The sequence below is a fragment of the Myotis lucifugus genome, unplaced genomic scaffold (assembly GCF_000147115.1).
Source record: "Myotis lucifugus unplaced genomic scaffold, Myoluc2.0 scaffold_5, whole genome shotgun sequence".
NCBI classification, from domain to species: domain Eukaryota; kingdom Metazoa; phylum Chordata; class Mammalia; order Chiroptera; family Vespertilionidae; genus Myotis; species Myotis lucifugus.
The window spans coordinates 9,452,057-9,468,397 of NW_005871053.1; the positions used below are offsets into that span (position 1 = coordinate 9,452,057).

At 44.8% G+C, this 16,341-nt stretch overlaps 1 protein-coding gene across 1 annotated transcript in view; it reads right to left on the minus strand.

Annotated features, from left to right (window-relative positions):
- The window catches only part of RAPGEF4 (Rap guanine nucleotide exchange factor 4), a 298,063-nt gene that overhangs the window by 63,143 nt on the left and 218,579 nt on the right, over nucleotides 1–16,341 (minus strand). Inside the window, exons 12-13 of the mRNA XM_023744830.1 lie at nucleotides 2,558–2,642; nucleotides 737–797 (exon numbers count right to left, since the gene is read on the minus strand). Coding sequence (XP_023600598.1) covers nucleotides 737–797; nucleotides 2,558–2,642 — 146 coding nt within the window. The remainder of the gene's footprint in view (nucleotides 1–736; nucleotides 798–2,557; nucleotides 2,643–16,341) is intronic.

Here is a 16,341-nt window from a genome sequence, read left to right on the forward strand (position 1 = left end):
GAACGCTTTTCTTTAGTGCAGAACTTCTGAGAGCTTAGCATGCTTGAGGTGCACGATTCCCCAAGAAGATCAGAGAAGGTGGCATTTCCTGACCTGAGTAGACCACTAACCCTGCTTTGCAAGAAGGACTCTGCAGATTCGTGCGCAATGCTAGCCCGAATACTTTTGTTCACATTTGTTGATATCAAATTTCAATTTCTTGCTTCCAAATAGAATCACGGAACTAAATTACAAACTGGGTTCTGGAGAGATCCTGAGTATTAGTATTGCATAAATATTTGTGTCAAAGAAATTCTTTGAGACTTGGAGCTGATAGTGGAAGTGGGAGAAGAAAAGGAAAACAGGATCGTTTATCATTCCCACTAGCAATTTCAAGAGATGGATTAGTTCTTCTAAAACCACCAACTGAAGTGAGGTCACGTGCAAAGGGCCTGCCTGAGGAGCAGCATCTTCCTCCCACACTCTTTACACACTGCCTTCAGCCAGCAGCTAGGGCCTGGGCAGAGACTCAGAGTAGCAACAGCACCCCTGCTCCCCCCCGCCCTGCGCTGGTCCCAGAAAACCACCACGCTCCAGGATAACGGACATGTGCTGGGAATGATCACAGATCCTGAAAAAAAAGTGCTGCAGGACGTCCTGCCAAGTCTGAAAGGGGCGCATTTGCAGTCAGGGTCCCATGGCATAGGCTCCCGAGGGGACTAGCCAGGCGCAACGTCCGATGACAGCTTTCACTTACACACGGTGCCTCCTTTGGCGTGAGACTCAAAGATGAGAACACCTGCTAGCTCCCGTTTCACCTAGAAGGAAAAGAGAAAGGATGTGGAAAGGCCAGATTTTTTTTTTTTGGGGGGGGGGGAGACATGTTCCCTTTCTGAACAGTGCTAACTGTCCCTCTTCCCACACAGCTGTCTCCGGCGCTGCTTGCGCTACTGTTGTCTAGAACCACGTTCACTAGATTTGCCGCTAAATCCTCAAAGCTCTAACATGAGCTATTGTATACGCTCATTCATACAAGACCACTGCCCTACAGATGGTTTATGTGGTTTCACACATATGCACTAGCCAATTTCACTGCCTATCTTTTGTCTTGGGCGAGAAGGTAAGAGCATCTATAATATCATGTGACTCCATTGCTGTTACAGGCTCTTCCCTGCGTCCCACATAATGCATCCCTGCAAACGTGTTGGGAAAGTCAGTGTCTTCAAGTTGAATTATTAAGCTCAAATGTGTAAGCATATTTATATTACGAGATAGCTAAGAAAAATTTTTTTATTCCAAATTATGGCCCCAAATTATGGCTCCTTCTCCCTAAGTACCAAGTAGCCTGAGAATTTTCCCCAGTGCCTGGGTACCTGTGGTTTGAGGGAGAGGAGGAGACTATCCACACTCCTCTCCATCCCGTCAGGACTGGGGGAGTCAGGACAGGGGCATCCTGGGGACCTGGAGCACAGGTAGGGAAAGGGGTCTCCCCGCACCTTCCTCTGCGGTGTGAGCCCCTGGCGCTTACATTTGCGGGGGCTCCCCGGTGAGGCTCCCAGACACTAGACCTCCTCCCTCTCCCCACAGATGAAGTGAGGATGAGAGGACAGTGGTGGGGAGGCTGGACCACACTCCTGGTTTCTCTACCAGGTGAGCAAGCTTGTGGACCCCTCGGGAGAGCGGGGGAGGGGGGAGGAATGTGAAGGCAGCTCTGTAGGTTGAAGAGGGAGGCATTTGGAGCCCTTCTGCTTGGGGCCGTGACAAATGCCTCGCTGCTCTCTTCAGAGACCCCCCGGAGCAGGGACCACAGACACTGCTAGCATATGATAGCATAGCATCCGCTACGGAGCTGGGAACGAAAGGCAAATTAGGAATGCAGACGTTGCTAAGGGGCCTCGGTATATAATCTGTGAACATTGCAACAACTTCTTTTTATTATTGGTGTTGAGTTATTAACATATAGGAGACGATGTGTTGCCTAGAAATCCTGTTCCTATGATCCTTCTATAGGGGGAGATGTTTCTGTCCTGCTTTCCTAAATATCCTAGTCACGTAGAATTTTAGAGCCAAACACAGCCATTGGGCCATTTGTCACTATTGGGTATTGCTATTGTGCCCTAACATATCTGAAGTAATTCTCTCTTGAACCTTCTGCATCCTTTCTCAATAGGGCAGCAAAAGCTGGCCACTTGGGCCAGGACAGGTCACCCTGATTTATCTCCCTCTTCCCTCTGGCTCTGTATTTTATGGGAGGGCCTCCAAGCCATTTTGAAGGCCTAGCTCTCTTGCCTAGGTGTGCAGGTTCCATAGTTCAGACTTGGAAGGATGAAGCATATGTTCCAATCCCACTCACATCAAATTGCTTTGGGGTTTACAGCACCTGGGCGACTACTAATGATGTGACAATACTTGATCCCATTACAGTGATTCTTCTTGGGTACAACTTACTTAGCAACTCATGGGAAAGACTAGGGATGATTTATGAGGCAGAATTCAGATATTCCTGCTCTCCATGCCAAATACACTCCTCTAGTCCTAACTGCATTTAACTGACCTTGCTCAATAAGAGACAACTTACGGTGGTAGAAAGATGGGATAAGGCTTTAATGTGAAGGAGCTCATCATAGATAATCTCTAGGTCATCCATACTCCTCTGGCCAGGTCTACAAAGAAAAAAGTAACAAGGAAATAATGAGAAAAAAAGTCATCACTAAAGCCTGAAATACAGAAGTGGACTCAAGGGTCAGTAGTACAGCTCAGATTTCTTAGGAGTAATCTCTATAAAAAGATACTGGCAGAGGGCGAGATTATGCCATTATAATCCCTAAAGGAAGTTTTGAAATGAATGTGTTGTCAATGGAAGAATGGGCACAGAGTCCCCTTCCCTTCTAATCTCAGAGGGTAGAACATCTCTGCTCACGTTGTAGTTGGCTAATCTATCTCTCACTTTGTAGACGATTGCTCCAGAAAATTGCTTTGCATTACCATCTTAATCAATAATAGGAAAATTCGTCTTTAACACAACTAGAAACAACTGATTTCATCAACTGGATGATTGATCCAAATTCCTTAAGATCCTGTATGGTATCTTAACCTAACAGAATAATAATGCTGCTGTCACTATGTTTCAAGTTGTATAATACACTTCTACCATAGGACTTAAATAAGGGATGTGTAGAGACTCAGTATTTTCTTGCCTATCCCTGAGAAGGTGAGGGCATGAGATGAGCAGAAGGCAGATAGTAGTGTTTGGGGTTAGGAAGAAAGGGAGAGAAGAGAGGTATATACTTCCACTTCCCCAACTATGTTTCATGCATGACCACTGTCCCATGAGGTGCTAATTAGTATACTAGTTAGCTTCTCCCCCTATAATTTATTTTAGAACTAGTATCCAATAATCTTGCTTTAAAGATAGGTTATGTGGATGTTATGGACATTTTGACATGGAAGGACAGAATAGATTCCTAATCACTTTCACGCCTATAATTATTCTGGAATCACCAATAGTGTTTAACTATAGATCAAAGAGAACATCTGATTGGTGAAGAATTGAGATATTCTATTGCTCTCTGCAATGTAAGAAACCTTGACTGATGTGTTATTGAAATTTTCAAACAAATTGGTTATTGATTCTGAGAGTACTAGGAAGTCAAGCTCCATGTTGATGGACAGGCAGCATTTGCTCTCAGCTAATTGCTGCAGTCATGCATGTTACCTACTACGTAATCGTCAGTCTATTCTACACATTTTGTCTTAAAATTTCAGTAACTTATTGTATTATTCAATGTTACTGTATATTAAATATTTAAATCTTAATGAGCTATTGGTGGCGTTCCATGCTTAATTACATTGTATTTTTAAAAAGTGGTCCTGGGTCAAATAAATTCAGGGAGTGATAGTGTACTGAACAGCGCTCTGGATTTCCAGGCTGAAGATAAAGTTTTAACCTCAGTGCACCCCCCACCAGCCGTGTGACATCAGCCTCAGTCTCATCTGTAAGCTGGGACATGCCTTCCCGAGAGAGAGGTGAGAGCTGAAGGAAGCAGTACATGTGAAGGTACCTGCATATTTATTCGTGTCGGTGGAAAAAAACCCTCAGCAAAATGATATTCAAAACTCAAACCTTTGCATAAGAAGTTTAACTGACAGAGTACAACATTTGGGCCAGCAAATTACATCTGAAATTTAGTCAATTATAGGTAAGTACTCTGAGCAATCAAAACTGAATTGTAAATACTCTAAAATAGTTAATTGGATTAAACACTTTTGCAACCATTCATAAGATGGGGTTGATGGCAGATCAAGTGGGGGCCATCAGAGGAAGAAAACTCTTCGCACACCTTGCACATCACCTTCTCAAGGACAGTTTAGCATGAACAAAAGAAGATATGCCTCTCTTACAGCATCTATGAAGGGTATATTCCTAATCTCGACTATACAAAGACTGGTACTAAATCCATGACCCAGGGAGACGCCAGCCGGGCCCGCCTCCTGCCAAGGACCACCACTGTGCATCAATCCAGTGCTTAATGGTGGACCTCAGAAAAGATGGGACCCAAACACACCAAAGAAAAAACTATGGCCACAGGGATTTGAGGGGGCCAGGCCTTCTTAGCAAGGGGCTAATCTACTACTTGACTTACACATGGGATTTTGAAAGGAGGATCCTTGGGGATTTAAAAGTCAATGGAGTCACCTCAGTCCATCTACTGTGATAGAGGCAGCTAAGGTGAGAGTCTCAAGGCAGGCGTAATAGGATTATGCTCTTCAGCACAAGGAGCTGCCCCGCTGTTCTTGCTACTTGACATCAGCTGCAAATAGCATGGACCCTCCTAGAAGCCTGGCTAAAGAGAAATCAGTCGCCAAGTCTCATTCTCACCTCCATGGGATGGGCTGTTATGGAGGGAGGAGGAAAACTCCGCTGGGAAAAGAAAGTGTTAGAATTTAGCTCTAAAATCCTAACACATTCATATCTGGAATTTTGGGAGCAGATCTCTATGAGTTTAGGAAGAGTGTTTTTACATAATATCAATATGAAATCCATATTGATCAACCTTTTTTTTCTTCAGGTGTAGTTGATTCTTTTTTAAAAGTTTTTCTCACATTAATCAACGCTTACAGATTAAAAAAAAAGTGTTGCCTTTAGAATCTACACATTACATTACATTAAAAATAATTATATATTGTCCAAGAGTTAAAACATATGAGAAAGAACTATGTCAGATCCTCAGTGCATCATACTAAAAAGGTGACAGCTGGTTCAAGACACCCTTTAACCATTAGAGGTAGTCTGAGGACCTGCACCAAAGTGTAGGAGAAGGCAATGATGGCAACATGCAAGCCATTTTTGAAACCTACTCAACATCCTACTGCCGAACACCACTGAGCACTGATGGAAGCTCTCTTCTCCCCACGCTGCCCCCTCCTGGCTCTCTCTTCCTGCTTTCCTAAACATTTCTTCTCCATGTCTTTTTTGATCTGTTGTTCTTTTGTTCACCTCCTAAATTGTACTGTGCCCCAACTTCTGCCTTCAGCTCTGTTCTCATTTTGTTCTGCTTTCTCTCCCTTTGAGAAATCCCCAACTTTCACCTATATAACGCTGAGACCTACATCTTTATCTCCAAACAGATGTCTATCCTGAGCTCAGACAGCTTCCTGGCCAGCTCTTCCCAGACAAGCCACAGCTCCACAAGCTTACTGTCCAGGGTGCTCCCTCGTCATCACAGGGCAGATCTCAGTGGATTTTGCAGACTCAGCTATCTTCCTTTCCTCTCTTCACACCTTCCCTCATGGCTCTGTTCTCTGCTTCACCCATGCCCGACGTCTCTCCATTACTCAAAACGCTATGCTTTTTCATGTCTCCAAGACTTTTCACATGCTTCTCCTCTCTTTGCCTAGGATATTTTTTTCTGCTTCAAGCCCAGTTCAGATGTTATCTCTCCCAGGTAAAACTGGTTCTCCAACCTTTACTCTTCCATGGCACATGGCCCGACTACTGTGGTGATTACAACATACTGTGAGGAATGTTATTTGCTTAAATACCCATAACCCTACACTGCTCTTCTCAAGAAGTGCAGAGGGTGCTGGATTGGGAGCAGAAACTGGATTTGAGATCTAAATCATGAACTTCCTAGGTGCCCAATTGGTTTAATGCCTTGTTTTTGCATTTCTAAAATGAGAACAATAAATATGATTGTTGTAAAGACCAAATGAGTTAATATACATGAAGTATTGATTCATTGGAAATATAGCACAAACGGAGGATGAAATTATTATCAGGGTGGATGTTCAATACAGTTTATCAGATGAGCGAAAATACTAGTTCTCACAATTCATGCTGAATTCAGGGTCTGTCCAAGGGACATATGGAAGCATACCACAAACCAGTTCCTGTCTTGTGGACTGAGAAAAATGGGGGTTTAAGCTCTGTTATCCCTCCTACTCAAGGTCAAGTAAGACACGGTGGCCACGACACAACTCACTTTTGTCTTGGCAAATAATTAATGGAGGGAGGAGACAGGATGAAAATGTTGAACCTCACCTCATACTCCAAATCCTGTTAAGTGATAAAAAAGATATATTTTCTAAAAGACTGTGGATGTATTCATCCAGCTGCGAGGAAGAACTGTCATCTTAGACCAGCTGAAGTTACTCAGTCAAGACCAGCGAGGGCCTGGATAGCAGCGATCTCCAAAGACCACACAGTATCTGTTAGGCTGGGCCCTTTTGTGGCTGGAATTGTCTGTCACGCTAAAAGTCTCATGGAAAGACACTTGAAAATCCAAAACAGCACTGAGAACAGACACACACCACCACCACAAACCACAAAAGAGTACTATGGTTGATCAGAGATTTTAGGAATTCTTGGGTGACCAAAAGCAGATAGGAATAAAATGTCTGAGAATAGCTGGAAGCAACCACAGCTCAACTCAAATAAGAAAATCAGTTTGGAAACAGCTTCAGTGCCCATCAGTAGATGAATGGATAAAAAGCTGTGGGACATTTATACTATGGAATACTATGCAGCTATAAAAAAGAGGGATCTCTTACCCTTTGGGACAGCATGGATGTACCTGGAAAATATTATGCTAAGTGAAATAAACCAAATATCACATGATCTCACTTATTTGTGGAAGCTAATGAACAAAATGAATTGACCAATAAAATAAGACCTGAAGCATGGAGGCATGGGACAGACTAATATACCTCGATGTGGGGTTGGGGGGACGAGAAGAGATAAACCAAAGAACTTATATACTTACTAGAGGCCCCATGCTCGAATTTGTGCACCAGTGGGGTCCCTCAGCCTGGCCTGCGGGATCGGGCTGAAACCGGCTCTCCGACATCCCCCGAGGGGTCCCGGATGGCAAGAGGGTGCAAGCCAGGCCAAGGGACCCCACCAGTGCACGATTGGGGCCAGGGAGGGACACAGGAGGGCTCCAGGATGTGTCCGGCCTGACTCGCTCAGTCCCGATTGGCCAGACCCCAGCAGCAAGCTAACCTACCGGTTGAAGCGTCTGCCCTCTGGTGGTCAGTGCACATCACAGTGAGCAGTTAAGTGGCCTTAGCATATCATTAGCATATTATGCTTTGATTGGTTGAACGGCTAACTGGACGACCAGACACTTAGCATATTAGGCTTTTATTATATAGGATATGCTTGGCCCATAGTCACAGGCAATAGAATAGTGAAGACCTTGGGGGGATGGTAGGGGCTAGGAGGAGGGCGGGGGGGGGGAGGGGAAGGGAGATATCTGTAATACTATCAACAATTTAAAAAGAAAAAGAAAATCAGCACAGGAGGAAGACGGCATTGCTGATAAGACAAGGCCAGGAGCGAGCGGGTCAGAGTGGTTCATCACAAGGTCAGCGGTTAGTCAAGGCCCTCCCCCACCCCCACTGAGCAGTAGGCAGTGGCAGAGTGTGCTGCCAGGCTAACACTCAGACCTGCTAAGATGAAGGCACAACCGGGAGCCTGAGAGAGAAGCAGAACAGAGCATGTGACAGCCACGGCCCTCCTGCCAGACACAGAGGAAGGGCTCCATTCCTGGGAAATCCTCCTTCGTTTCAAAACTCCTGGGAAGAAGTGAGGGGAGGGAGTTTAGCCTGCATGCTTCCCCTCGTGCCTCTCATGAAGCAAAGGCTGTAGGGAAATTGGCCCCCAGCGCCTCCAGGGCCGGCTCCGCTGTGGGTGTGACCACCACACCTGCCCAGAGACCCACATGGCAGCTTATTCTACCCCTCCCGGTGCTCACGCATCAATAATAACCACTACAGAGAAATAAAGACTTCCCCCGGATGCCCTGGAGAAAGCTATGGTAGCCTTTTGAAACAGAATGGAACAAAGCTTAAAAACAGCTTAGTCTCTGAGTCCTAAATAACATTCAAAATGAAAGGGAAAAAAATAACCCTGAGGTCTAAAGTGGTCAAGTAATCACAGGGCAGGCCACTGTGCTTTGGCAAGCCACCCAGGTAGCCATGAACTTTTGGGTCCTGTTTACAGCACATTTTTAATGAGGTGAGAGAAGTCAGCACTGCAAGGTGTGAAGAGACTTACTCTAAAGCATGAGTATATTCAGTTAGCAAAGCAACAAAAGCATTCGTGAGAGGTTGGCTACCAGCAAACTCACTGTTGCCCGGGGCCTCAACATGTCATTAGAATTGAAAGTTGACGGAAGTCCCAGGGAAGAGGCCAGATGGAGCAAAAGCCAGTGTGACAACCTGTGCCACTGAAGTGAATAAAAATGTGAGTCTCCCCCCCCCCCACCCCCCCAGATGGATCTTCATGTTGTGGCTGCAGTGACAGAGAACAGGCCCAGCAGCCTCTGCTCCGAGGCCACTAGCTCAGAGCTGCTGTGCCACCTAGTGTCTCAGAGAAGACTCGCCTCTCGGCTCTTGCATCTTCAGGCAAAGGTTCTCATCTCGATCCACCCCCACCCTAAAAGAGCACCGGGCAAGTCTAAAACTGTGCCTTCTCCACCACGATCACTGAACAAAGTCGTGCTTTCAAAGCGGGTTTCTCCTGGCAAACAGCGGCATTACGCACCTCTCCTGCTTTGGTCTTCACGGAGATGGCAGGGGAAAAACGGAGGAGGGATTCTGCAAATCAGCCCCCAGCCTGTTCAGAGAGTAATGAAAGGGTCCCAAGGGCTGAAGGCAATTTGGCTTTCAAGAGTCAGGGGAACACTGTGCCCGGAGCAGGAGGAGGGATCTCCTAGGCACCTTCAGAGAGTAACCTGCGAGGCTAGGGGACTGAATTGACTCTCAGGCTGCTCTGAGTGGCAGCTGGCGAATGTACCCGGTCTTTACTTGTCCTTCTCCAGGTGTCACAGGGAGAGATATTAGGCATCCCTGCTTCTTCACAAGCCTGCATGGTGCCACATTGATGTGGATTTGTCAGATCCCGCTGTGGAAAGGCCTAGTTTCCGCAGGGGCCGCTTTCTGTCTAGTTACAGACACGGTAATAAACGGGGATGGATGGAGAAGCAGTTTGTACATGAAAAGATGGGAGGGCCCAGGTGACATTGGAAACTGCTGGTAAATACAGTTTTATCAAGGAATTATCAAGGTCAGAGACAGAGACCCTCAGTTCTTGGGATGTGGATAAAATGAAGGATTCATCCAGCCACCAAGTAGCACATGGACATGGTGCCTGGTAAAACACGCAGGTGAGAGAGCAGATAACCAGTTCTTCTAGACCTGCCGCCTTTAGACCTCTTCCCTGGTGCCTGGGGGAAAAACCCAGAAAGTCAGCGTTGTCGATATCCACGGAAGCCACAGTCAAGCTTAAAAATAAAGGAAAGGCTTCATCATATTTTTCTGGAGTTGAGAATGCTTTGTTGTATTGCAACGCTCCACCTCAACTGACCTGATTCTCCTGGTTACAAGTCATTTCTCAAACTTGGGTCATTTCCTAACACTCGTAAGGTCTTCTTGAGAACTCACCTTCTTCTACTTCTCTGACTGGTAAATTTGGTTTCCCACTCACATGTCTAACAAACCAGCAAATTGTTTTTCTTTTCTTCACCTCCTAGCCTTGCTTCTTAAGAGTTAGATCTTAAGTGGTAGAGCCATTCCTGGAATCTGGAGTAAGCAGACTTGGGCTCAGTTCCTGATTCAGCCACAAGTACCACTGTGTGATGTTAAGGAAGGTATTTGACATCTACCAAGCTCAATCTCTTCATTTGACAATTGTGGATAATAAGGCCTTCTCAGTTCACAGAGTTATTTTGAGGTTCAAAGAGGCGATGTATGTGAGGTCACTATATAAACTTGTATGATTCATTTATTTTTCAATATTCTTATTGATTTGAGAGAGAGAGGAAGGCAGAGGAAAGGAGAGAGAGAACCATCAATCGGTTGCCTCTTGCACCCCAACCGGGGATCCAACCCGCAATCTGGGAATGTGCCCTGACCGGAAATTGAACCAGTGACCTTTTGGTGCATGGGATGATGCTCAACCAACTGAGCCACACCTGCAGGGCTCATTTATTAAGTGTTAGTTTTTATTTTAAATTCTGGCTAGTGGTTTGATGTTCATATTTTTCTATAGTAGATGGTATACTTGTACTCCGTTAGGGTCTATAGGTAGTCATTGAATAAGATAAGATTTGTCTGTAACAATTATTTTTAAATCAGATTTCTATAATATATATCCTCTCAAGTGCTTAAAGAATAAACCCAGGAAGCAATTTTGAACCATTTTTGGTCCAGCAAATGTTGGCTAATTAAATACAACTCCCCTGTGAAGTTGGGAGAGGTTAAGTAGGTATTATTAAACTCATTTTATAGCTTAACAGCTTTGTAGTCTGGAGTTGTTGGGGGATTTATTGGTAAATTGGTAAGACTAGAATCCAGGGCTCTTACACTCAGTATTTCTTTTACTCTATTTAGCAGACTCGGGTCAAATGCATGTGTTTCATATGCTGTCATTAATTTCTCAAAATATAATTAATTTTAGTCTCATAAAACTCAATACCTGGCATCCTGTCTATAGTCTGGACCCTGCCAACCCATTCTCTACAGACGGCAGAGAAACCCCCCCCCCACTGCAAAGCTGACCATTCCACGTCCCTTTAAAACTCTTCAATGGTGCGCCACGTGGCTATAAAATAACATCCAAGGTACATAGAGGGATAGCAGACCCCCTTCAATCTGACCTCAGCCTACTCTCCAGCCACATTTCCTAGCTCTCCTGGTCTGGGCCCTCCTTCAGTGTGAAGCAGCTTATGTTCCCTGCTGGAGCTCGGGACCTCATTCTGCTCCCACACCAGGCTAGTTCTTTCTTTGTCCCGGGAAGAAGAGCACTAAAATATTACTTTTTGCTGCTTTCAAGAAGAAAGAGCTTGATAAAGTATAGGGAATATAGTCAACAATATTGTAATAACTATGTCCGGTGCCCAGTGGATACTGGAAATATCGGAGAGAGAACACTTGTAAAGCATATGATGGTCTAACTTTGCTGTACACCTGAGATGAACATAAAATAATATTGAATGTAAACTGTAATTGAAATATAAAATTAAAAAAATAATAAGTTAAATGAAAGAAGAAAGGTTTGAGAATTAATCTGAACATCCAACAATGACAAACTGAATGTATTAAGGAATATTCAGAGGACAGATTACTATGTACCTATAAAAAATCCCATCTTTAAAGAATACTTAAGGTTAAGGGAGAATGCCATGATATATTATTAAGTATAAAAAGTTAGGAATTGAAATATAACCAGAGGGATAATACCAACATGTTAATAATAATTATTCTGGGGAGGTGGAATGCGGGTGTCATTTATTCTTCTTTAACTCTTTTAAGTTCCCAAAGTTTCTACAATAAACAGATTGACTTGACCAAGAAAAAGTCATTAAAATCTTTAGGTATTCTCATATTGAACCCTAAACTATAAATGGGCAGCGACATCCATCTATCCCTATCCCAAATCTGAATCCTCATGGCGGCAATCCAACTGTTGGTTTCTTGGACACATAAACAGGGAGATAAGGGTCGATTGCTTTTATGGGGGAGAAGCAAACCCAACCCCAAGAAAAGGCCCCCTTAATGCAATAATTTCTTCTGGTAAATTCTATAAGCTTTCACTACGGCACAGCAATCTTTCCAGGAAAAACAGTGGTGAAGTTTGTCATGCCGTGAAGGGAAAGATTCACAGTGAATTTCTTATTTCATTAAGATTAGGCTCTTTCAGTCACACTTCTCTTTTCATCTGATTTGCATTTGAGAACTACCAGCCGCCCAATTCCAATGTTTGGACTTTACAAGTTTGAACATACTCTTGGCATACCCCAACAAAAGTCAAAACCCTAGGCACCACTGATTTTAGGCTTGCTAATCTGGGTTCTGCTGGTGAAGCAAATTTCCCTATAATTATCAGGATTTCAAATTCCACGCCCTCAAAAACAGCTTGGACAAATAAAGGCCCTATTAAAATAGGCTCTGCTAAGAGAAAATACACAGCCTCTCAAGCGCCCTCTAGAGCAAATGTGTGGAACAGCCAAAATGTCCCCCCACTCACACCTATCCCCACCCCCAACCCCCACCCCTGTATTTTTTCATGACATTTTAAATTGTTTCTTTTCAAACTCATGCCCCATAGCATATGTTAGAAAAATTAATTTATCGCATGAAATCATTGAACTTAAGTTTCTGAATTTCCGATCCATTTGAAAGACTCCAGAATCTGCCAACCATTCTCTTGATATATATGTAATAAAGAAACATTTTACATAATATATTTAATAATAATAAATATATTAAATATTCATATTTCTTCTGCTCGGGTCTGACTTAATCTCTTTCTGAACTACTTAAGCCTCTAGGCTTTTAGGGAATTTCAAAATTGTAGACCTACCTAGAATTAGATTTGGGAAATGCCATCTGCTTCATTTCTCTCCCACCTTTCGGCTAGATCCTCATAGACCATTCTAAATAGTGGAGCATTATATTTTACTTCACTTGGAAGAAGAGGTTGTGAGGCTTGTATGGCAAGAGCCGTCTTTGTCCCCTGAAGCCTCTTCGTATCCAGCTGGCCTCAGTGTGCAACATGCTGCTGACCTGGTCACTCCACATCTTTGTGCCCATGGCCCCACCCGCAACCCAGAGTATCTGCTCAAAGTTAACCAGAATGTATGTTTCTTCGGGTAAAGGTCTCCATTGTACTTATTCGCGGCAGGGTAACCTCATTTTTAGGCTTGTAAACAAAGCAACATCAACACAAAAAGCCCTGAGGGTTCATTTTAGGTTTGATGGTCCTGTCTGTGAGCTGCAACAACAGCACCGTCAAACTGTCACTGTTCCATGGCACTTGCCTCCAAATGCCACCCAGGTCTGCACCTGCGAAACCAGGATGCGCATTGTGAGTCACTCTGCCTGCCACCACATGAAAAGCTAATTTCACATGCAGAATGTATGTGTGTTTTTTCAATACCAATAGCAACAAGAGTGTGCCAAAAAAAATTCCCCCTGAAGCTCTATTCTGTTTTTAAACTACAGAACATTCTTTCATACTTTGACAGATAAAATGCTGCAGTTAATGTAATAAACAGAGAATTTTTCTAAGGAGCCTGTCAAAACAAGTGACACTTTTTTTTTTCTTTGCTAGCAAGTCTCAGATTCAGAACAATAGGAAGTACCTTTCAAAGCAACATCTTCATTATACAATCAAATTCCCCAAGTAATCTTCTCATCAAAGAATATTGTGTTATTTCTTTCCCAGTAATTATCAGAGTTCGGCAACCTCTCTGGCAGTGGCGATGGTTATAAAATGCAGCTGTGCTGAGTTAAAAACTAGAGGGTCCTGCTCTGGCCGATACGGATCTGACGCCTCCACATTCCTGAACAACTTGGCAGTTTGGGCAGTAAAAGGGCAACATTTCTAGGACCTATGAACACGCAGCAAGTTTCCTGGAGCCAACTGCTCAGCTGGTCTCTTCAAGGACAGCAGTGATACTGGCCCTTCTTGATCAACTAAGCTTATTTTCTTTCCACTTAAATAAAATAAGGTAGAAGCTCCAAAGGTTATCAGATTTTTAAAAAATGGTGTGTGTGGGTAAAGTTTGAAAGTCTGTCTCATTCAGCGAGATTCCTTCTTTTTCAGTTTCCAATCTCTTGGGGGGGCTTTCTTTGCAATAGAAGGAAAACCCCCAAAATACAGACTCATAAGAGGAACTACCAACCCAATTCCAATGTTTGGAGTTTCGTAAAATCTGGGAAGGTGGGAAAATCCAAGGGCACCCAAAATAATGCATCTTGGAATTCTGGTGAAACCTGCACTTTCACAGTGATAACCTGGAAAATGGCAATCTCTGGAATGTAATTTTCTCTGAAGAACCTTTGGGCTGGCAAGGATCAAACAATTCAATGCTGTAGGGGAGAAATAAAGAAGCACGAGAACAGAATCCCATTTCTAAGGGTGACTCATGAAATTGGCTCATAGGCTCTCCTAAGGGTGAATCAAACAATTAGCATGAATGTTTCTAGCAGGTGCCTAGCACATAGCAGGCGCTCAATAAATGTTTGTTGCATCTGAATCTAATCTGGGAGTGCCTCTCCCATTGGATTATAAACTCCCCAAGGGCAGGAACCATTTTATTACTTTTTTAAAACCTCTTTGGTACATACTTAAAAATCGTTGTAAATAGAATGACATTTCTGCCTCCCTTGAAGAGCTGAGGGAACTTCAGCTGGGACTGTATATTTATGGGGATTAGGCGTTTTTGAACTTCCACACCAGGTTAAATTCCACTCTCCATATTATAGTCTACTAGATGCCCGGTGCACAAAAATTTGTGCACTCGGCGGGGGGTGTCCCTCAGCCTGGCCTGTGCCCTCTCGCAGTCTGGGACCTCTAGGGGGATGACCACCTGCTGGCTTAGGCCCACTCCCCGGGGGTATTGGGCCTAAGCTGGCAGTCAGACATCCCTCTGGCAGCCTGGGAGCCCTCGGGGGATGTCCACTTGCCAGCAGGGAGCAGGCCTAAGCTGCAGTCAGACATCCTTAGCGCTGCTGAGGAGGCGGGAGAAGCTCCCACCACCACCGCTGTACTGGCAGTCATCAGCCTGGCTTGTGGCTGAGCAGAGCTCCCCCTGTGGGAGTGCACTGACCACCAGGGGGCAGCTCCTGCATTGAGCGTCTGCCCCCTGGTGGTCAGTGTGTGTCATAGTGACCAGTCATTCCCAGTGGTTCTGCTGTTAGGGTCAATTTGCATATTACCCTTTTATTATATAGGATAGAGGCCTGGTGCATGGGTGGGGGCCAGCTAGTTTGCCCTGAAGGATGTCCCAGATCAGGGTGGGAGTCCCGATGTGGTGCCTGGCCAGCCAGGGTGAGGGGCTGAGGGCCGTTTTCAGACTGGCCACACCCCCTTCAGGGTGGGGGTCCCCACTGGAGTGCCTGGCCAGTCTGGGTGAGGGGCTGAGGGCCGTTTTCAGGCTGGTCAAGCCCCCAGCGGGGATCCTCAACCCATGAGGATGTGGCCATCCTGGGTGAGGGGCTGATGGCTGTTTGCAGGCTGGCCACAGCCCCTTCAGTGTGGGGGTCCCCACTGGGGTGCCTGGCCAGCCTGGGTGAGGGGCTGATGGCTGTTTGTAGGCTGGCCACAGCCCCCAGCCACCCAAGCTCCCAGTGGAGGCTGGCTGGAAGCAGGTATCTGGGATTTATTTATCTTCTATAATTGAAACTTTGTTGCCTTGAGCGGAGGCCCCAGCTGGCCAGGGTAGGCGGGAAGCTTGGCTTCCTCCATCACCGGGGCAACCAAGCCTCCTGCTTGCTCCAGCTCTGTAGCTGCCGGCCACCATCTTGGTTGGGTTAATTTGCATATAGTCGCTCTGATTGGCTGGTGGGCGTGGCTTGGGGTGTAGCAGAGGTGTGGTCAATTTGCATGTTTCTCTTTTATTAGATTAGATTAACACAGTACATTTTCCTTTGTGCTTCATAATGCAGCTGTGATAAAACAATTGCTTGCCTAACTAGTTGTTTAAGGTCTGTCTCCTGCACTAGGAGAAAGCTCCGGGAAGGAGGTGCAACCCCCTTGTTCAATGCTACAGCCTTAGCGATTGACATAGTATCTAGGACAAAATAGGTATTCAATAAACATTGGTTGAATGAATAAATGAACGAATGAAGTAAAATGCTTAGCATCCCTCTGTCCCAGCCACTGGCCAATGAATGCCAGCAGTGTGCCTCTCATGCACTGAGACAACCAAACGTGCAGGAGGCAGCTAATCGGTGTTTCTCTCTCATCGATGTTTCTAACTCTCTATCCCTCTCCCTTCCTCTCTGTAAAAAATCAATAGAATATTAAAAAAAAAAAGAAAATAGGTATTCAATAAACATTGGTTGAATGAATAA